Source organism: Platichthys flesus, chromosome 22 (genome assembly GCF_949316205.1).
Source record: "Platichthys flesus chromosome 22, fPlaFle2.1, whole genome shotgun sequence".
Lineage (NCBI taxonomy): Eukaryota > Metazoa > Chordata > Actinopteri > Pleuronectiformes > Pleuronectidae > Platichthys > Platichthys flesus.
The window spans coordinates 257,971-280,015 of record NC_084966.1 but is presented as its reverse complement, the minus strand read 5'-3'; the positions used below and the strand labels follow the sequence as shown (position 1 = coordinate 280,015).

Below are 22,045 nucleotides of genomic sequence, written 5' to 3'. Positions count from 1 at the left end.
TTGTTTTCCTGTGCAGAGTTGAACTAAAGACAGAAACTGGTGGAATCGTCTCTGGACTCCGACCTGTTCTGTAAATCAAACAAACCAGCAGCAGCTCCGACCTCTGGACGTCAACACGTTTCATCATTTCAGAAGAACTTTCATCATCTGGATCCAAACAGGATTCAGACATGAGGGGAACAAACATGGAGGCGGAGCAGAGGGAGTCAGAGGATTCACTTCTTCTGACTGAAAAACAATCAACTACAAAACTTTATCGTCCTCTAAAACATCCGTATGAATTTAAAATCCCTGATCCTATAATTCTAATAATTCCCTCACCAGCGTTTCCTGACCCGTTCAAACCTTCTCTGTGGATTTGACTCTGTTTATCTGAATATTGATGATTTATTGATCCATCACATGAAATCAGAAGATACCAAACTCAAAGATTTTCAGTTTACACTCATAAAAATACGAAATCCTCTCGTGGCTGAAAGCTAAAACGAGTTTTAACTTTAAAAACAACTGAAACTACTTAATTGATTATCTGAATAGTTGAAAATCTATTTTCTGCTGATCAACTAATCAATAACACAACAATGAACCATCAGCTGAACTTCACACATACAAGGTGATTCAATTAATTAATTTAAAGAGAAATATAAAAACTCAAAAACTACTTTAAATGAATTTCAGCAAAAAACAAAATAGGAAATAATGGTTATATCATGGAGAGTTTAATAAAGAAATAAAAGAGTAGCTAAAAGCACAAATGTCTTCAAATTCACACATTTTTTTAATTAACACATCTTCAGATTCATTTAAAATCAAACAGAAACTTGATGTAAATTTTCTTTATTTGTTTCTGATTCATTTCTGGATAAAAACACATGAAAACAGACGTTTTATTTTTATTCTCATTTCTCTCCGCTCTGACACATTTAAATAATAAAGTGGACAAATCAGTCACCAATAACAGAACCCTGAGGAGCGCCACTACGGATTACAGATACTGTCACATGACTGCTAGCTATAGAAACATTCTGTTAACATGTCAGAAACGGATAATATGCCATTTGAGCTACTACCTTTCGTTCTGCTGCCCCCAGGTGGACACAACAATTAGTCAAAGCTTTAGGATTATTCGGTAATGATGAAAAGTTTTTTCTTGGAACTCTAACAGACTGTTGAGACGTCTTAAATGTAAAATGGACGACAACATGAGGAACGACGAGACGCTGACCTCTGCTCTGTGGAGTTCACTGAGATGTTGGATGAAGAATGAGAAACCCGTGGATCGGTGGTCGTCTTACAGACGCTGCCTCCTGATGGCGCCGAGCTGCCTCTTCACTCTGCCGCCACTCGGCTCTTTTGGCATCAGCTCCTCGATTCCCTCACGGATCCAGCGGATGTACTTGGACACCTGTGTGTAGACGCCGTATTTCCCTTTGCGTGCACAGCCTTCACCCCAGCTCACAATGCCGGTGACAAAGTAGGTGTCGAGGTAGCGGGTGACGTGCGGCCCGCCACTGTCGCCTTGACACGAGTCCTTGGGGGTCGTGTGGTATCCGGCGCAGAACATGCGGGTGGAGATGCGGAATCGGGTGGATTCGATGCAGGTGAGCCGATCGACGAAGGGTAACGAGAGGCGCTGCAAGATGGTGGACGCAGGCCCACGCTCGCCAGTGCGTCCAAAACCACTGACCACGCCGTCAGGCTGCCGCATCAGGACCTGCGACAGGAGCGGGTTATTGAGATTGAGTTAGGAACACAATGGTTCATCTATGCTAAGCTAACCAGCAGTTGAGGCAACTGAAATTCACCCTAAAGACACGAGAGCGCTGTCAATCCAAACATGAATCTCATATTTCAGTGTTTGAAAGTTTCACCTTCTCAGCGAACTCCTGCTCCGGTAGGCAGGCCGGCAGGATGAACCTGGAGAACTTGATGGGCTTGGTTAATTTGATGAGAGCGATGTCGTTGTTGTACGTATCGGGTTTGTATTTAAAGTGGGTGATGATAGTTTCCACTTGGTGCGTAGCTTCGTTACCGTCCTCCACCAACGTGTCAAACTCACCTGAAAGAGATGATATCAAATATTCATCAAATTGAATTGATGGTTGTGCCACGTCTGTGAGATACGATGAGTCTAGCATTCGGCTGACTGTGATCCATGTGACTGTGGTCAGACCTACCAAGCTTGACGTAGATGAAGCGTGATTGGTTCATGCAGTGGGCCGCAGTCATGATGATGTACTCGTTGAGAATCGTCCCACCGCAGAACCCGACGTCTTCATCGTTCAGGAGAAGAGCCTGAAAAGACCAGATCGGACCAATAACAGCTGATATCAACTGTCATACTTTTCTTTGCATCTACACTGTTCCTTGTTTTTGTATATGAGGACAAATCACCATTCCAAAAAGATCTCTACCTGCCACGGACATTCTCCCGGTGGACAGTCCTCTCCGTTGACGATACGGGTCATAGATGCCATTTCAGCATTGACCGGTTCCTCGAAAACTGCGTTTTCTGGCATAATTTGGTCGTCGGTGCTGTTTCCAGAAGGGGAGGAGTCTGTCGGGCTCCACTCGGTCAGGTTCTCTCGGGTTACGTTCTGTCGCACGTACCTGAAGACCGTCCTGGTGTCTGCGCTGATGACGGCTCCACACTTAAAGGTCTCTGCAGTCATTCATGAGAAAATGTGGAGCTCAGGATTTGTTCGTTAAAAATGATATTGATTGATGGTTGCATTGATTCTGATATTTCTTGTTTACAGGTGGAGTTTTTCGAGCTAGCTCTCGAGGATACGGGACCAACATTAAAAGTTCCTCGTGAGGGAAACATTCTCCATCAGCAAGATTCTAACTGTACCACAAGGGAACAAGGAAACCTCGTGTGGACTTCAGTCTCTTACGGTTGGAGTGGCAGGATTTATCGTCTGATGCCAGGAAGTATCCGACAGTACAGGAGCACTGAACACTTCCTCGGACCACTTTGCAGTAATGTTCGCAGCCGCCATTTTTGGACTCGCAGAGTTCAGGGATCACTGCAAAATGGAGAACACGGTCAAGACCTGATTGAGTCGCACATCTCACATCTCCGCTGCCAGACACTGGTAACTGGTCACCGCTCTGGAAAACTTCAGAAAACCTGGAGCGACAGAAGACGAGTTCCTGTGGAGCCCAGAGCTACATGCTGTGTGTTCAGTGTGGAGAAGAAACAGAAACCCGGATCATTCTAACGCTTCTTCCTCTTTCAATGGAAAGTCACAAAGTTCTGATGGTGGAAACAGGATGTTCTCCAGTGTCCCACCGGATCAGTAACCCCTTGTGGGACGCCAGCTGTGTTCTATGTCTCGTGTCTAGGGCTCCGTACCGATCTCACAGTTGAAGCCCTGGTACCCGGCCGGACAGAAGCAGCTGTAACTGCCGACTGCGTCTTTGCAATGTCCGCCATGAGCGCAGGGCAAGGACTCGCACGCGTCGCCATCTGCAGGACAACAAATAAGTTGTACGAGATACAACTTGATTAACAGAACAAATATATATGCGCAAAATCATCTAGTGGTGAAATACGGCACTGCATTCTCTAGCTTTACAGGCAGTCAGCCAAAACACAGACATATTTTTTTAAATATTTCAAAAATATTTTTAGATTAGCTCTTTTGTTCGTGGAACATAACGACAACAGAATCCTTACCAACATACTTGGCCCAGAATTCATCCTGAGAAGGAAAAGAAAGCAAATTTATTAAAACACCAAATCTGTAAAAGAAGGAAAATGTGCAAACTCAGAGGATTTAGATCTGAAACTCGAAACACAGCAACCTCCATCAACCTGTTTGATGGAGCTAGCCTCGTGCTAAGCTAACTGAAGGGAAACCAAGCTAGCAGACAGATACCGTTTTCTCTTTGTTTTCAAAGATTTCTCGCGCCTCCTCCCATTCGCAGCGCTCCTCCACGCACTCCCTCTCCATGTTGCCTTGTTTGATCTCCTCTAAGAAGCTGTTGGCTCGCCTCCGCCGGCTCAGAACCTGATTGGCCGCCTGGTTGTCCAGGAAGACTGGAGGGAGAAGAGAAACCAGGTGTTAGGTCTCCTCTGGATCGCCCCCTAGTGTCTAGTTACAGTATATGTCATGTACCTCCTCCATGTTAGCACATGGAACAAAGTAGACGATGTTTCTGTCTTTCAGGTCGTTCTTCTCTCTCTGATGTTTGTTCAAGTTTCTGATCAGTTTGGTGTTTGAGGATATATAAACAGCCTGACACTGACTCCTGATTGGTCGAAAGCAGGTTTGGGCGGGACCTCGATCCACGACGACATCGTTCGTATCAGATATTTTGACTTGTTTCTGGATTGTGGAAAGACGTGTCCTCCATCTTTATTTACGTTATGTTCTTGAGTTGCTTTCTGGGTAATGTAGGCAGCAGGATTTTATCTGTTTTCATTCTTGACTTAAACGTACCGAATATGTTTTTGTTTTTTGTTTGTCGGAACAGATTGTAAACAGAATATTTCGGCTCTTGAAATGAAGACGTCAGAAATTCTAACGTTTATTTAATTTAAAGAGAAAATAAAAGTCACCAGAAGAACAAAACAGGGCGGGGTCACCCCCCCGGCCCGCCCTCCCTCCCTCCCCCCAAAACACCACCGTTCTCTCTCTCTCTCTCTCTCTCTCTCTCTCTCTCTCTCTCTCTCTCTCTCTCTCTCTCTCTTTATTTATCTCTTTATTTATCGCTCGCTTCTAGAAGTTGGATTTTCGTACCGTGAGCGGCGGCCAGGTGGAGCAGCAGGAGGCCCGGGGTCAGCCGGTGAAACCACAACATGGCCCTGGAGGAAGATGGCGATGGCGAGCTGGAAAATCCTCAGTGTGGCGAGCGGAGGTAACAGAGTCTGAATGCGGAGAGAGGGAGGGAGAGAGGGAGGGAGGGAGAGAGAAGGAGGAGGGAGAGAGGCCATTGACCTGTATGGAGAGAGAGAGAGAGAGATAGAGAGAACGTCCTGATCAGAGGGGGCGGGGTTAATCTGGAGGTTGGAGTTTGTCAGATTTCACTTCCTGTTAACATCACAAGATGACCTAAATCAGCTGGATCGCCCCCTGCTGGTTGGCTGCAGCATAGGTCACAAACCTGCCACCTCCATGTTAGCAGATGGGACACGAACAAAAGTAAAACATCTAATTAGACGTTAAAGTCGTTTCAGGTCGTTTTCATTTCACTGGTATTTGTTCAAGTTTCTGATCAGTTTGCTGTGAATTAGTTATTTGACGATATAAAAATGTGTTTAATATTATTAAAATACAACAATACAGTACTTTATTTTGATACAGTTTTTTGGGGTATTTCATTTAAGAAGACATTTGAATATTCTTCTAGAAGCAGATGTAAATATTTTTGTTTTTATTATATTCATGGAGGATCCCCTCGTGAGCGCCCTCTAGGTGGTCGATTAACAAGAGATGAGACTAGGAAAAGTTTTTATGAACATTTTTTATGTTCACAAGTAAAAAATAAACCTTTTCTTCTTCTGTGGCATGACGACAGCGACGGACAATCAGCTCCCCCTGCTGTTCAAGAGCAGTAAAGCAGAAAATCAGACTTCAGTTGAGTAAATAAAGTCAAATTTGAAACATTCGTCTGCATTTGGATGAAAACTGTTAAACACTCTTTGATCTTTATCTTTTAAATAAAACAAATTTATTTCTGGCGATTATTATCTTATGACAAACTGAGGGGGCGGAGCCACATGGGACAGATTTACTGTAAATGACAATTTTGAAAATCCTCATTTAAAATATCACGAACATTTAAAGATTTAAATTGTTTTTTTTTGTTGATTCGTGTTTACACTCAAAACTAAAATCTGTAAGATCAGAGTTACAATGATAACAAACAACCTCCAGGATTTTTAGAATTTTATTCATTTTGTCTTCAACAGTCCGAAGAAAAGTTTTACAGTGAAATAATTGTTTCATTCAGACTGAAACATCAAGATAAAATAAAGAATTAACAATCTTTTCTGAAATTCGTCTTTTAGGAAACGGTTTTCTGCTCCAACACGTCAGTAGGGGGCGTACTTTTCACCACTGGCTGCTCGCTGGCTGTCACAGTGGTGGGCGGGGCTTTTATGGTTATCTCCACCCAGTCCACAAAGTGGGCCATGTTGGCGTACACCCCATAATAACCAGGCTGTGAACAGCCCCGCCCCCAACCCACTACCCCAGTCAGGAAGTGGGTGGAGCCGTACTCTGTGACCAGCGGGCTGCCGTCGTCCCCGCGGCAGCTGGCCTGCCGCCCGTCCAGGTAGCCGGCGCACAGCATGGTGCCGGTGAAGTTGAACTGAGCTCTGGAGGAGCACTGCGAGTTCTGGAGGATGGGGACGGTCATCCTGCGGAGGTGGGGGGAGAGCGGAGCGCCAGGCGGCGCATCGGTGGACTCGGAGTTGCCCCCGCTGGTTCTCTTACCCCAGCCCGTCACCGTGTGGTATCGAACCCGCAGCAGCTCCCGCTCTGCCAGGTCTTTGTCGGGCAGGCACACGGGGATGGCGTGGCGGGTCAGGGTGAAGCGTCGGCTCAGCCGCAGCAGAGCCACGTCGCTGTCGGCGGTCGCTGAGTCATAACCTGGATGGACGAAGGCCATGGAGACAGGAGCCCTGTCCTCTGTCCCCTCTTCCACGTCCAGGTCGGTTTCTCCTGGAGACGCAGAGGAGCCGTTAGATATCATTTCACACAATAAGTTCAGAACTTCACAGAAACCCACGTCTCAAGAGATTTGTCACAGTTGACTTTTTACTTTTGATGTCAGAACTTCAGTTTGTAATTACATTTATTTTGAAGGGCAGTAGAAGTCAAACAGAAAATTTCAAAATTCACTTCAACAAGTGAAGATTTGAGATTTATTCAGAAACATTCAAACTCGTATCAAACAAATAGAAACGCAGATAATTTACCTGCGACCACAACAAAGTGTTGTGTGTTGTGTCCATGGACACAGTGGGCGGCAGTGAGGACCCAGTCGGGACGAATCAGAACCCCCCCGCAGTGACTGGTCAGGTTCAACTGAACCAGAACCTGATCCAGAGAACAAGATCATTGATGAGTCAAATGTCTGGTGATCAGGTTCAAGTCAACTTATTAATAATCTTCAGAAGTTCATGTCGCTAACAGGCATAGAGATATATATATATATATATAAAGGCTAGATGTCTCATCCGCGTTTCCGGTCAACGGAGTCGAGCGTCCGCACATGGCGGCCATCTTGCCACAGGCAGCTAGCCCACCCATAACATTGTGTTGGTAGTGGTAGTGGTAGGGAAATCATGTACCTATATAGAACATTATTCAATTTTTTAGAAAAAGAACATAATTATTCATAAGTATGCAGTGTCATAACTACATCTCTGACGTTTGTAACAAACCGACCCGTTTAAAAATCGGTTGAGAATTTAGCAAGTTGTGGTTATTTAAAAAGTAGGTACCACTACAACACAATGTTATGGGTGGGCGAGCTGCCTGTGGCAAGATGGCCGCCATGTGCCGACGTTCGACTCCGTTGGCCGAGACATCTAGCCTTTATATATATCTATGCTAACAGGATTCAATCCACTTCCTGGTCCTCAGAGGATGAACCCTCAGGTTCTTTCCTCTAGCAGATGAATCACCAGGGTGTTGTGTTTTCATGGCTGTTATGAACACAGCAGCCTCTAGGTGGCACTGGCCTCAGTGTTTACCTGCCAGGGACACGCTCCTGTGGGACACTGGTTGGATCCCACCAGTCGGGTCTGACCCACGACGCTCTGGTTCAGGCCCGTTTCCTGAGGCGCCAGCCGACCACACGGAAACTCCGCTGCGAGGGAAAGGGCGTCCCCACCCGGGACAGACGTTCAGTCAGAGACACGGGGACACAGGGTTTGTTTACATGAGCATTTAGCTGCTGGTGTTTTTTAAAATGCTCTTTAATCAGCCACAGGCTGGTCTCATCTGTTCTAATGGTAAACAATATAAATCACAACGTATTCTATTCAAACCTTGAGCGATGCAGCGTCGTCCATCGTCTGCCAGCTGGTACCCGTCAGCGCAGGAGCATCGACGCCTCTGTCCCGAGCCGTCGCAGAAATGTTGGCAGCGTCCGTTCAGGTAAAGACACTTTAATGAGTCTTCAAACACTGAGGGACAGAAACACATGTCACCAGCTGTCTAATCCTATTCAACTAAAGTTTTAAAAGTCTTAAAAGTCTTAATTTTACCTGTCTGACAGTATCGTCCTTCAAATCCCTCGGGACACAAACACTCATAGCTGCTTCCCATGTTAACACATGATCTGTTGTTCTGACACGGGTTCTCCAGGCACGGGTCACGACCTCATGAAAAAACACAGTCACTCCAATCAAATGATTTCATTCCACTTTTTAAAGGTTCCTTCAGTTTTGTATAAATGTAAATCAACGTAAATAACATGAGAGTGAAAATACAGACGACACAATGAAAAACACTGAGGATCAAATATCAGAGAAAAGAACAAAGAATGAGGATCAATAAAAGTCCAGACAGGACCAATCAATACCAATCAATACCAAACAATACCTGACTCCTCACAGTCCATCGAGATATGAATCACAGCTGTCAATACACTGATTTATAGATCATGTGACCAGGTCAGAGATACTCACGGTTGTACGTCAGCCAGAACTTTTTCTACAGAAACAACAAAACAACAACTATCAGGACAAAACTGCATCTCTATATGTTTATATATATATATATATATATATATATATATGTGTGTATAGAAATATTTTATTGATATATACGTTTATCAATTATATCAATAAAGAGATATATATGTCAGTGATTATATAAAGACGATGTATATACATATGAAGATGATCTTTATATGTATATACAGATGATCTGTATATACATATAAAGATGAATATGAATGTAGTCTGCCTGGGACTGACCGTCTGGTCTTCGTCTTCGAACACCTCTCGAGCTTCTTCGTAGTCACAGATTTCTTCGACACACTCTCTCTCCAGGTTCCCTTGTTTCAGCTCCTCCAGGAAGCCGCTGTTTGCTCGACGGCTCCTCGGCAGCAGCGCGTTCGCTTCACGTCTCTCCACGAACACTCGGAGACAAACCAACAAAGTCACCAGCTGATTTGAGCTTCATGTTTTACAGTGTTCAGCAGAGAACTGAGACAAATCACCAGTTTCCTCGCAGATGAAAAGTTGGAATTAATCTGGAAACGTTTGGAAATAATTATAATTCAAAATGGAGGCCCTTGCCATAGTTACTAAGAAACTGTTTGATTTGAGAAGTTTTATCTGTGAAAACAGAATATAAAGTGTATAAAGTGTATAAAGTATATAAAGTATAAAGTAAAGTGTCACTACTTAGACGGATTTAAAAAGTGTTTCACAAGAAACTCGTACATTAATAATTCCCATTAAATGTTGTATGTTTCATCTTCACATGAGTTGAGTGTGTTGCTCTCACACAGAGGCAGATGATTGGTTGTGGAACAGGAAGTGAGGTGTGTGTTTTACCTGCAGCAGCAGCGATGCTGAGCAGCAGCGTCCAGACCAGGCAGCAGCTCCTCATGATGACCGGTCCTCACTGACACACTCCTGCCTGCTGCTTCCTATGGGGGGCCCATGGCCCCGCCCACTGGGCCCCCGACCCCGAGTCCATGTTAGAAACACACAATCTAACCAGGTCAGTAAACACATCACTCGCCTCACTTCTATTCACTACTGAGGAATCAAATGACTGAAGGACTCACATTGAAATATCAGCTGATTCAAACATTTATTCACTGTTGAAGAAAAACAAAGTTTTATCAACATAGAAAACAACTTGATCAACACAACTTCTATAAACGATTAAGAACCACTTTAACTAGTGATATCATAGAAGGTGTTTTATTCTGAAAGGTCCAGAGTTCACAGTCACAGTTCAGAGGAGATGACCACTTCAAACACTGGACTGTATAACACACTGTGTACACACACACACACAAACACACAGACACACACAGACACACACACAAAGATACAAATATAATATATCAAATGTTTCTGTGATAATTTTAGCATTATTAAACTAAATTATAAGCATCTTTAGATTTTATTCATGTTGTTTGAGGAGCTTCTATAACATGTTGATTAATTATTTTTAAAACCCAGAATAAGACAAATGATTGAAAACATCAAATCTTCACATGTGACGAAAATGATTATGTGATGGATGCAGCTTCAGGAGGTCATGGGCCCTCAGAGGTTCCTCCTCAGGATCCTCCTCAGAGGGGTTCCTCCTCAGAGGTTCCTCCTCCGGCGTTCCTCCTCAGAGGTTCCTCCTCCGGCGTTCCTCCTCAGAGGTTCCTCCTCAGAGGTTCCTCCTCCGGCTCCTCCTTAGAGGTTCCTCCTCAGAGGTTCCTCCTCAGAGGTTCCTCCTCCGGCTCCTCCTTAGAGGTTCCTCCTCAGAGGTTCCTCCTCAGGCCCTGTGGCTCATCGAGCAGCGAAGCCTCTGTGACGTTCCTCGGTTCTGTCGCTGTCCGGTTGTGGATCCACTCCAGGTAGTTGGACACTCGGGTGTAGATGCCGTAGTTCCCCGGCCGGGCGCAGCCCTTCCCCCAGCTGACGATTCCCAGCAGGAACATTGTCTTCTTGTACTGGGTCACCAGGGGCCCGCCGCTGTCGCCTTTACACGAGTCCTGGCGGCCCTCGATGTATCCGGCGCAGAACATGTTTGCTGTGAGGACCACGCCGCTCTCCTCCACACACTGCTGCGTCCGGATCCGTGGAACCCGCAGGCGGCGCAGGATGGGCGAGGTGGGCCCGAGCTCGCCCCTCCGCCCCCAGCCGCTCACCGTGTGCAGACTGACGGCCCAGAGGTCGCGCTCGGCCAGCGGGCGCGTGGGCAGGCAGGCCGGGACGGCGTGTGAGGTGTAGATGACGGGCGAGGCCAGGCGCAGCAGGGCGATGTCGTTGTCGGCCGTCTGCATGACGTAGCTCTCGTGCATGATGATCTCCACCACCTGGATGAACTGCTCTGTGCCCTCAGCCACCTCTGTGTTGTGTTCGCCTGTCAGACAAAGAGCAGGGCCAATCAGTCACTCCCTGGTTCTAAAGTTCAGACAATAGAAGGTCCAGGTGTCTCTATATCGAGGGATTCGTACCTGCAACCACCTGCAGGAACTGGACGTCTATGTTCTCCATACAGTGAGACGCTGTGAGGATCCACGTGGGTTTATAAATCACCCCTCCACAGAAACCTTTCTTTTTGTACATCAGCAGAACCTTCAAAACAAACGCTCCATTTTAATGTCACTAAACATTTTCTATCGTACTTGAATTATGAACTATGAAATATGAAACCTTGTGTGTTTTTATTATATATATATATATATCCAAACACAACACAGAGTTCTTATCTCTAGAGTTTTGACTCTGAAAGTGACCTGAGGCCTCTGCTCTGGTTTATCTGGAGTCAAACATGAACAGTAAATGTGGAGCGTACCTGCCAGGGACATTCACCTCGGGGACACTCTGTCCCTCCGACGATTCGAGCTCGAGGGTCGAGCGGCGCCTGGCCGTCCCCCTGGAGGACGGGCACCATGCCGCAGGCGAGTGACTCTGAACCACCGAGACATTCACAATCTCAAGTTTAACAGATATGACGCAGATTTGTCTCCAAACAAATTTTGACATTTGATTCTCCACTTCGGTTTTACCTATTGAATTGTTTTCAAATCTAAATCAGGTGAAGTTTAGGGAACATGGGACCGATTTGAGTTTTAGCCTCGTCCCTGTGACGGCCATTTAGTTTCTCAACGGTTCCGTTAGGGAACGTGTGAAACGTCTACTTCTGACAAATAGACGTAAAGATTGAAGCATGTCGATTATTAACACTAATCATCTATAGACTTTAATCCTCTTTGTTTCCCGAAGCTTGTTATTACGAGCTTGTTATTAAAGTGAATGAGGCAGACGCACCTCTTGCTACGCAGCTCCGCCCATCGACATCCAGGAAGTAACCATCCGCACAAGAGCAGTTCAATATTCGTCCTTCCTCGTCATCATCACAGAAATGTTCACAGCCTCCGTTCTCCAGCAGGCAGGTGTTGGAGACGGCCAGGGTCTCTGAAATCACAGTTGAACAGCTTCATTCACCACAAAACAATCCTACATGTTAGAAAGTATAAATACAAATTCAAGCAATAATAGAAATATTAATATTATATTGATAACATATTCTAATAATGTAACGAAATAGTCTGTCACAAAATTATTTCTGATTCATCTGCTTAGACGTGAAGCAGCTGATCTGAAAGGAGCAACAGTAACATATAAATAGAAAATAACACGGGACCCATAACGGAGCCCTGAGGAACTCCATAACTCCAAATGTACACGTAATAAACTTCACCGGAAATTGTGTTACTCTCACATTGTGCTTTTTTTTATCCTTTGCTGTTTCAGGTTAATAAGTAAAAAGTTCGTCAAACCGTGTTGATCAGTTATCGTTTGTGTTGTACGTTTCTCACCGAGCTCACAGTTGAGTCCGCTGAACTGTGGTAAACAGAAGCAGGTGTAGGATGAATCCTGGCCCGAGCAGCTGCCGCCGTTCACACACGGGTCGGACTTACAGGTGTCAGGGACTGAGCAGCAGAACAAGGTCCGAGCGTTAGTCAAGGTCAGTGTAGAGGTCTGAAGTCTAACTCCAGGAACCTGAGTCAAGATCCTGAGTTAATCCGGAGATTAAAGAGGTCATTTTCAGATTTTCTCCAATTGGCCTGCAAATGATTTTAACTCTGGGTTTGTCGAGATGATCAATGTAGCATTAGCCTTGATTAGCTGCTAGATTGACTCTGACTCTATTCTGAGATGAAACTGAATCAACAGTGGGATGACAGTGTGTGGTCACTTACCGTTGTACGTCTTCCAGAACTCGTCCTGAAGAAACAAAAACCACAAAGACGTCAATTTGACATTCTCTCCGTTGTGTCGTGTTTCTCTGCGTCACATCTCCAGACGGATCTGATCTAGTAATCGTGTTAAAGTTAAATTGATCAACATGTCAGTGAGTAGTATTTCTACTGGAGTTTGTGTTTTTGAGTCGCACCGTGCTCTCCGTGTGTTCGAACACCTCCCGCGCCTCCTCGTACGAACATCTCTCCTCCAGACACTCCCGCTCCAGATCTCCCCTCTGCAGCTCCTCCAGCCAGCCCGAGTTGAACCTGCGAGTTCGCACCAGGACGGCGTGAGCTCGATCTGGATCCAGAAACACTGACCAGAGGTCACAGAACAGGATTCATGACCATGCATCATGGGAACGACTGATTCTCTCTCCAGCGCCACCATCAGGTTGATATTTGTTCTTTTAAATTCAATATCTCTCCAGTAAGCTTGGTAGACATTTGTTGTTCCCAGAAGTTGAATCCTACCAACGATCTGGTGACCTTGTATTAACAGATTCATCTAGAATGGGGGTTCTAACAAATAATTGTGTAAATATCCACATTTTTCGCCAAATCTGGAAAAACGGTTGAATGGAAACAGATTCATTTATACAATTAAAACAATGATGATTTAACACAGATCAAAGTTTTATTTAGATTATTATGATCAAATATCTGAAATCAAGAATCAATCTTTATTTTGCTAACATGCTAAAATTAGGTAGCCACCAAAGAGGACAATTTGAGCATGCTAATGCTAGCATAGCAGACGTGGCCTGGCAGCGTTGTTATTCACGTTACCGCGTTAAAGCTGCGAAGTGTTTGCTCACCGGACGCCGGGCGGCCGCCGCTGAAGCTGAGGATCAGGGTGAAGACGACGCTCAGCCTCATCGCTGTCGTCAGGACGTTGGTGGTTGTTGTGTCTTTGTCGACCCAAAGGTGCAAAGTCTGATTCCCCCCCCACCCATCGTCACATGTTGGAAACATCCAGTGTGACACAATGACTCTGATCAATAATCATCTTCAGTCCAGAGCAGAAACCCCAGTCGTAGAAATCTAAATGAATCTTCTTCTCTATTCAGAACACGACTGACGATTTATTCATAACTTTTGTTTCTTTATGGTTCGAGTCCATGATTCCGTCTTTAATCATTAAATAAAATTGTTAAATTATTTGACATAGTTCTTTTTTCAGTTCATTTATTTTGTACTCTTTGTGTCATTTTGTCACCTACTCATAAAAATGTGTAAAAACACAAAGCAAAATTTCTCTTGATAAGACGAAGACATGAATAAATGTGTGAGACACAGAATGTGAAGCCGCCTCCCACATGGAGGAGGGAACCTCCGGTTTCTTCTCCTGCCTCCTCTGGTGTCGCTCTAGGTCTCCGCGGCTCTGGAGTTGGTTCTGTTTCTTTCTTTGTGAAGTTCTGATCGTTGGCTAACTTCTCTATGAGAGTTGCTCTTGGCCTCTAGGCGTCTTCTCCATGGGGGGGGCTCAGTGATGGTCCCAGTAGAGATCGTGCTTGTTGCTGCATACACATCTTCTAGCAGAGTTTCTGAAGGAACCTTCTCACTGAGTCTCCATCTTCCATCTGATCTTCCACCTCCGGTTCCCTTGTGTTGGACCTGGTTCTGCTGGGGCTCGGGACACATCTCCGACCTGTCGTTACGATCTCTAGTTGTTAGAGCAGTTTCTATAGGAGTCTATAGGATTGTAGTACATTGAAATAATCTTTATTTATAACGATCTATTATAAACATAAACATACATCATTCTATCGAATCTTTACAAAATATGCAAATTATTTCCATGTGTCTATGCATATATAAATATACCTGTGAAAGATTTTCCAGTTTCCTTCTTAAATTTGTCTTTATTTTAACTAAATATATATATATTTAACAATAACTGATATTCACGTTATTTAAAGATCCATTTCACAACAATTACAAAGACAAAGAAATATTTTATTATACAGGATGTCAAAGATATATATCCATCAAAACGTGTTCTCTGTATTTTAAAGAAGATTTATAAAGTTGATGTTTCGTGTTAAAACAAGTGATTGATCAGTAATTTCAGGAAGCTGAAACGAGGACGCTGGTTTTCAGACGGTGGACGTGACGTTCTCGATCCAGTCCAGGAAGTTGCTGACTTTGGTGTAGACGCCGTACTTGTTTTCCTTAGCGCAGCCCTCCCCCCAGCTAACCACGCCCACCAGGAACCAGGTTTTCTTGTATTGCGTCACCAGAGGACCGCCACTGTCCCCGTGGCAGGCGTCATGGCGTCCGACCCTGTGCCCAGCGCAGAGCATGTTCCGAGTGATGTTGAGCTTGGTGTGGAGGCGGCACTCCTGGAGAGGAACCCTCGGCAGCACCAGTCGCTGGAGGGAAGTGGCGACGGCTCCTCTCTCCAGCATGCGGCCACAACCGGACACGGTGGAGTGGCGGACAGTTGCCATCGTCCTGATGAAGGTGCTGTTCCGGGCAGGAAGGCAGATGGGCACCACGAGGCGGCCCAGTTTCACCGGGGAGGAAAGCTTCAACAAGGCCAGGTCGCTGTCGTAGCTGGTTTGGTTGTAGCCTGGGTGGATCTGCACTTTGACCACATTCCGCTTCTGCTCCGTCTTCTCCGGGTTCTGACAATCATGTTTCCCTGCACAGGGACAGAAGTTTAATAAATTCAATCAATTAAATAATATATATATTTATATATATTATATTTAATTGGTTTCAGATTACAAGTCCATTAGACAGACAAAAGAAAATCATTTTACCGACACTGACGTTGAAAATGCCTTTATTCAGTACGCAGTGAGCTGCGGTTAAAATCCACTGATCTGACAGGACGATGGCTCCGCACCTCAAAGTCCTATCTTCAGTCAGCAGAGCCTGATAGAGAGGAAGACTCTTCTTCATCATCATCATCATCATCATCGTACACTGAGTTTTAATCTACTCAGTTACATGACATTACTGCTTTGGATATTTGGATATTTAAAACACGCTAAGGGATGAGTGTTCAGGAACATACCTGCCATGGACATTGTCCTTTAGGGCATGCTTTCCCGTTTACCACCCTGGGGACAATGTGTGACCGAGGTCTTCCACAGGGGACAGCATCTGTACCAGAGGGACGACAAACACATACTTGTTGTTTACTACAGCCGCACTACAGCCTCACTACAGCGTCACTACAGCCTCACTACAGTCTCACTACAGCCTCAGTAGAGCCTCACTACAGTCTCACTACAGTCTCACTACAGCCTCAGTACAGCCTCACTACAGCCTCACTACAGCCTCACAACAGCCTCATTACAGCCTCACTACAGTCTCACTACAGTCTCACTACAGCCTCAGTACAGCCTCACTACAGCCTCACTACAGCCTCACAACAGTCTCACTACAGCCTCAGTACAGCCTCACTACAGCCTCACTACAGTGTCACTACAGTCTCAGTACAGTGTCACTACAGCCTCACTACAGCCTCACTACAGCCTCACTACAGCCTCACTAAAGCCTCACTACAGCGTCACTACAGCCTCACTACAGTCTCACTACAACCTCACTACAGTCTCACTACAGCCTCACTACAGCCTCACTATAGTCTCACTACAGCCTCACTACAGCCTCACTACAGCCTCACTACAGCCTCACTACAGCCTCAGTATAGCCTCGTTACAGCCTCACTAAAGCCTCACTACAGCCTCACTACAGCCTCACTACAGCCTCAGTATAGCCTCATTACAGCCTCACTAAAGCCTCACTACAGCCTCATTACAGCCTCAATACAGCGTCACTACAGCCTCACTACAGCCTCACTATAGTCTCACTACAGCCTCAATACAGTGTCACTACAGCCTCACTACAGTGTCACAACAGCCTTAGTACAGCCTTAGTACAGCCTCACTACAGCCTCACTACAGCCTCACTATAGTCTCACTACAGCCACACTACAGCCTCACTACAGCCTCACTATAGTCTCACTACAGCCTCACTACAGCCACAGTACAGCCTCACTACAGCCTCACTACAGCCTCACTACAGCCTCATTACAGCCTCACTACAGTGTCACTACAGCCTCACTACAGCCTCAGTACAGCCTCACTACAGCCTCACTATAGTCTCACTACAGCCTCATTACAGCGTCACTACAGCCTCAGTACAGCCTCACTACAGCCTCACTACAGCCTCACTACAGCCTCACTACAGCCTCAGTATAGCCTCATTACAGCCTCACTAAAGCCTCACTACAGCCTCATTACAGCGTCACTACAGCCTCACTGTAGTCTCAGTACAGCCTCACTACAGCCTCAGTACAGCCTCACTACAGCCTCACTACAGCCTCACTATAGTCTCACTACAGCCTCACTACAGTGTCACTACAGCCTCAGTACAGTGTCACTACAGCCTCACTACAGCCTCACTACAGCCTCACTACAGCCTCACTATAGTCTCACTACAGCCTCATTACAGCGTCACTACAGCCTCACTACAGCCTCACTATAGTCTCACTACAGCCTCACTACAGCCACAGTACAGCCTCACTACATTCTCACTACAGTCTTACTACAGCCTCACTACAGCCTCATTACAGCCTCACTACAGTGTCACTACAGCCTCACTACAGCCTCAGTACAGCCTCACTACAGCCTCACTACAGCCTCACTATAGTCTCACTACAGCCTCATTACAGCGTCACTACAGCCTCAGTACAGCCTCACTACAGCCTCACTACAGCCTCACTACAGCCTCAGTATAGCCTCATTACAGCCTCACTAAAGCCTCACTACAGCCTCATTACAGCGTCACTACAGCCTCACTACAGCCTCAGTATAGCCTCATTACAGCCTCACTAAAGCCTCACTACAGCCTCATTACAGCGTCACTACAGCCTCAGTATAGCCTCGTTACAGCCTCACTAAAGCCTCATTACAGCCTCACTACAGCCTCATTACAGCCTCACTACAGCCTCAGTACAGCCTCACTACAGCCTCACTACAGCCTCACTATAGTCTCACTACAGCCTCACTACAGTGTCACTACAGCCTCAGTACAGTGTCACTACAGCCTCACTACAGCCTCACTACAGCCTCACTACAGCCTCACTATAGTCTCACTACAGCCTCATTACAGCGTCACTACAGCCTCACTACAGCCTCACTATAGTCTCACTACAGCCTCACTACAGCCACAGTACAGCCTCACTACATTCTCACTACAGTCTTACTACAGCCTCACTACAGCCTCATTACAGCCTCACTACAGTGTCACTACAGCCTCACTACAGCCTCAGTACAGCCTCACTACAGCCTCACTACAGCCTCACTATAGTCTCACTACAGCCTCATTACAGCGTCACTACAGCCTCAGTACAGCCTCACTACAGCCTCACTACAGCCTCACTACAGCCTCAGTATAGCCTCATTACAGCCTCACTAAAGCCTCACTACAGCCTCATTACAGCGTCACTACAGCCTCACTACAGCCTCAGTATAGCCTCATTACAGCCTCACTAAAGCCTCACTACAGCCTCATTACAGCGTCACTACAGCCTCAGTATAGCCTCGTTACAGCCTCACTAAAGCCTCATTACAGCCTCACTACAGCCTCATTACAGCCTCACTACAGCCTCAGTACAGCCTCACTACAGCCTCACTACAGCCTCACTATAGTCTCACTACAGCCTCACTACAGTGTCACTACAGCCTCAGTACAGTGTCACTACAGCCTCACTACAGCCTCACTACAGCCTCACTACAGCCTCACTATAGTCTCACTACAGCCTCATTACAGCGTCACTACAGCCTCACTACAGCCTCACTATAGTCTCACTACAGCCTCACTACAGCCACAGTACAGCCTCACTACATTCTCACTACAGTCTTACTACAGCCTCACTACAGCCTCATTACAGCCTCACTACAGTGTCACTACAGCCTCACTACAGCCTCAGTACAGCCTCACTACAGCCTCACTACAGCCTCACTATAGTCTCACTACAGCCTCATTACAGCGTCACTACAGCCTCAGTACAGCCTCACTACAGCCTCACTACAGCCTCACTACAGCCTCAGTATAGCCTCATTACAGCCTCACTAAAGCCTCACTACAGCCTCATTACAGCGTCACTACAGCCTCACTACAGCCTCAGTATAGCCTCATTACAGCCTCACTAAAGCCTCACTACAGCCTCATTACAGCGTCACTACAGCCTCAGTATAGCCTCGTTACAGCCTCACTAAAGCCTCATTACAGCCTCACTACAGCCTCATTACAGCCTCACTACAGCCTCATTACAACCTCACTAAAGCCTCACTAAAGCCTCACTACAGCCTCACTACAGCCTCACTACAGCCTCATTACAACCTCACTAAAGCCTCACTACAGCCTCACTACAGCCTCACTACAGCCTCACTACAGCCTCATTACAACCTCACTAAAGCCTCACTACAGCCTCACTACAGTCTCACTACAGCCTCAGTACAGCCTCACTACAGCCTCACTTCAGCGTCACTACAGCCTCACTACAGCCTCAGTACAGCCTCACTACAGCCTCACTACAGCCTCACTACAGCCTCACTACAGCCTCACTTCAGCGTCACTACAGCCTCACTACAGCCTCAGTACAGCCTCACTACAGCCTCACTACAGCGTCACTTCAGTGGAGCAGACCTTGGGGCACACAGGTGCTGTTGTCCGGACCCAGCTTGTAACCCGGGGAACAGAAACACACGTACGGACGATCTGGAAACTCTTTACAGAAATGTTCACATCCACCGTTCCTATGGCGACAGCTGCTGGAGGTCAGACGCACTGTGAAGACACACGGAGGACACCAGGACATTCTTCTCCGACTCAACGTTCATGTTCTGCACTGCTCCTACCTTTGTTGCAGTTGTATCCATGGAAGCGAGGTGGACATTTGCAGAAGTATGTGTTGACATGGCGAGTACAGGTGGCTCCGTTCTGACAGGGGGACGAGAGACACTGGTCCGCCGCTATGCGCAGTTCCAATTCAAACATTTGACACTTGAAGGTGATGTTTGTTAAATTAATCTTTAAAGGTTGTTGTATTGCAGTACCTGTGTACGTCCTCCAGAAGGCTTCCTGAAAAAGACGAGACTCAGAGTAAGGACAGTGGGAGATAAACCATGACAGTGAGACAGAAAGAGGGACGACGTCTCCATCGCTCCTCACGACCGATCATGAAGACAAAGTATCTCTGCTTTGAACGCTTCCATCTTGTGATGATGACATCACTTGCCCTACTTAGCGGTTCTGTAGTGGAGCCGTGGTCCCGCCCACTCACACTCTAGACCAATCATGATGTCTCATCAACTAATCAAAACCAAACTGATTGGAAACATTTCAACAACAACCTGAAATGACAGAAACCATCTTTGACAAAAGTCTACTTAGATTTGTTAGTTTGGTCCATGTCCCATCTGCTAACATGGAGGAGGCAGAGTTTATCATCTTTACTGCAGGCGGCCACCAGGGGGCGGTCCAGCTGATTAAGGATCTTACACGTAGTCCATCTCTATTCAGTGTTTGTATCTGCACTGACCAGCTGCTGAGGAGGACCAAAGATCTCCCTCGCCTCCTCGTAGGAACATTTCTCCTCCAGACACTCGCGCTCCAGATTCCCGGTTTTCAGCTCCTCCAGCAGGAAGTTCGCCCGGCGACTGCGACGCAGGAAGTCGGTGGCCTCAGGTCTGCTCACGAACACTCCTGCTTCAACACAACAACACAGGACCAGTGCCCTCTAGAGGGACGTTATAGAATAACAGCGAAGATCATTTGAAACTAGCGTGAAGCTTTGATAGCATTAGCTTGACTATTTATCAAAGCCAACGAGCTAGTTATCGAGTTGTTAGCGAACATGTCCCTTTGTCTACTTCCTGATTCCAATTGAGTCAACAACTTTTTTATTTACTATCAAAGACAATAAAGAAGTTTAAAATGTCTGTTTTTGGACTGAAACTCGGCTGATGAGTAAATTGTAGCACAAATAGCCGAACTGGAAACAAGTGGAGAAAAACATTGTAGGGTCACATTAGCATCGTTAGCAGAACGTCCAGCTCACCGACTGACTCCGGTCCTTGGAGGACAGAAGTTAATTCATTAATTTCAATTTAATACAGATGAAGATGAGATAAAGAAGAAGAAGAGGAGTGACCTTCAGGAAGCCCAGTGCATGCTGGGATAGAGGCGATGAGGAGCTGTAGGATTAAGAATCGCCTCGTCTCTCCGTTCACAGACGCCATGTTTGTTCTGACCAAAGGTCAAAAACACTGAAAACACAAACGTCCTCTGACGTCCTGGATGTCAGCTGAGTTCTCCACCTGCAGCTCCGTCACTCAGAGGAGTTTGGAAAGAATAAACAAGTCACAGGTTTTGGTTTGAATCTGGAAAAGATGATCATCAAACACCATCAACCAATCAGAGAAAGAGAAAAAGAGGTATAAGATTGGACAAAATTATGTAATGAAAAATGTCTGTTTGCTGCAAAGCTTGAATGGAAATATTTTCTCTTCAGACAGGAACGCAATCAAGATTCTTCCCACATACGTCCAAATCAAATACTTCATGTAAATAAGGTGAAAAACTAGCCTGACGTTGTCAGACTCATAATTCTAGTCAGATTGTGAGTCTGAGACCGCTCCATTGGGCTGTGATTAGGGGGCGTGTTTCAACCGAACCAGGGAAAAAAATGCCTCTTCGCTCATTGGATAGACCTACAACCAATCAGAGCACAAGTATGTGACGTATGTTAAATGACACATAGATGTTGTCAACAGAACTCAACTGCACGGGATCAGCATTGAGAGAAACAGTAACACCGGGCTCACACCGGACACTGAACCGCCGGGCAGCGCTCATAATATCACCCGTTGATCCAGTAGTATTCAAGCTTATACTTACTTGTTGCTCCAACATTAAGCAACAGCGTCCCAACATTTGTCTTTTTTGGTGTTGTCTTTATACAACATGTTCCGAGGATCATACAACTCTCTGCACTTCAATTATTAATTTAATGTCATCCATGTTGAAGAACTTCTCTACAGAAGGGGACTTCAAAGTATGGGATGCATATTTG

General features: G+C 45.9%; 2 protein-coding genes across 4 annotated transcripts; both read right to left on the bottom strand.

Annotated features, from left to right (window-relative positions):
• Positions 1-821: 821 nt before the first annotated feature.
• Positions 822-13,891, bottom strand: LOC133933865 (uncharacterized). The gene is made up of 17 exons (XM_062381107.1): positions 13,770-13,891; positions 13,104-13,267; positions 12,910-12,934; positions 12,526-12,639; positions 11,975-12,121; positions 11,499-11,614; positions 11,158-11,278; positions 10,461-11,063; positions 8,942-9,105; positions 8,651-8,675; positions 8,228-8,341; positions 8,009-8,146; positions 2,898-3,029; positions 2,415-2,662; positions 2,178-2,295; positions 1,872-2,059; positions 822-1,714 (listed from the first exon to the last, which is right to left on the bottom strand). Exons 1-17 carry the CDS (start codon positions 13,828-13,830, stop codon positions 1,292-1,294), a joined length of 2,901 nt encoding a protein of 966 aa, XP_062237091.1. The 5' UTR covers positions 13,831-13,891; the 3' UTR covers positions 822-1,291.
• Positions 13,892-14,889: 998 nt separating this feature from the next.
• On the bottom strand, positions 14,890-21,280 carry f7l (coagulation factor VII, like). Of its 3 annotated transcripts, none has more exons than XM_062380324.1 (8): positions 21,125-21,273; positions 20,513-20,676; positions 20,028-20,052; positions 19,830-19,943; positions 19,618-19,758; positions 15,977-16,065; positions 15,720-15,834; positions 14,890-15,598 (listed from the first exon to the last, which is right to left on the bottom strand). In XM_062380324.1, exons 1-8 carry the CDS (start codon positions 21,210-21,212, stop codon positions 15,051-15,053), a joined length of 1,284 nt encoding a protein of 427 aa, XP_062236308.1. In that variant the 5' UTR covers positions 21,213-21,273; the 3' UTR covers positions 14,890-15,050. The 3 variants fall into 3 exon arrangements, with proteins under 3 accessions (XP_062236308.1, XP_062236310.1, XP_062236309.1); XM_062380326.1 differs by having other exon boundaries at positions 19,618-19,739; XM_062380325.1 differs by lacking the exon at positions 19,618-19,758 and having other exon boundaries at positions 21,125-21,280.
• Positions 21,281-22,045: the final 765 nt, after the last annotated feature.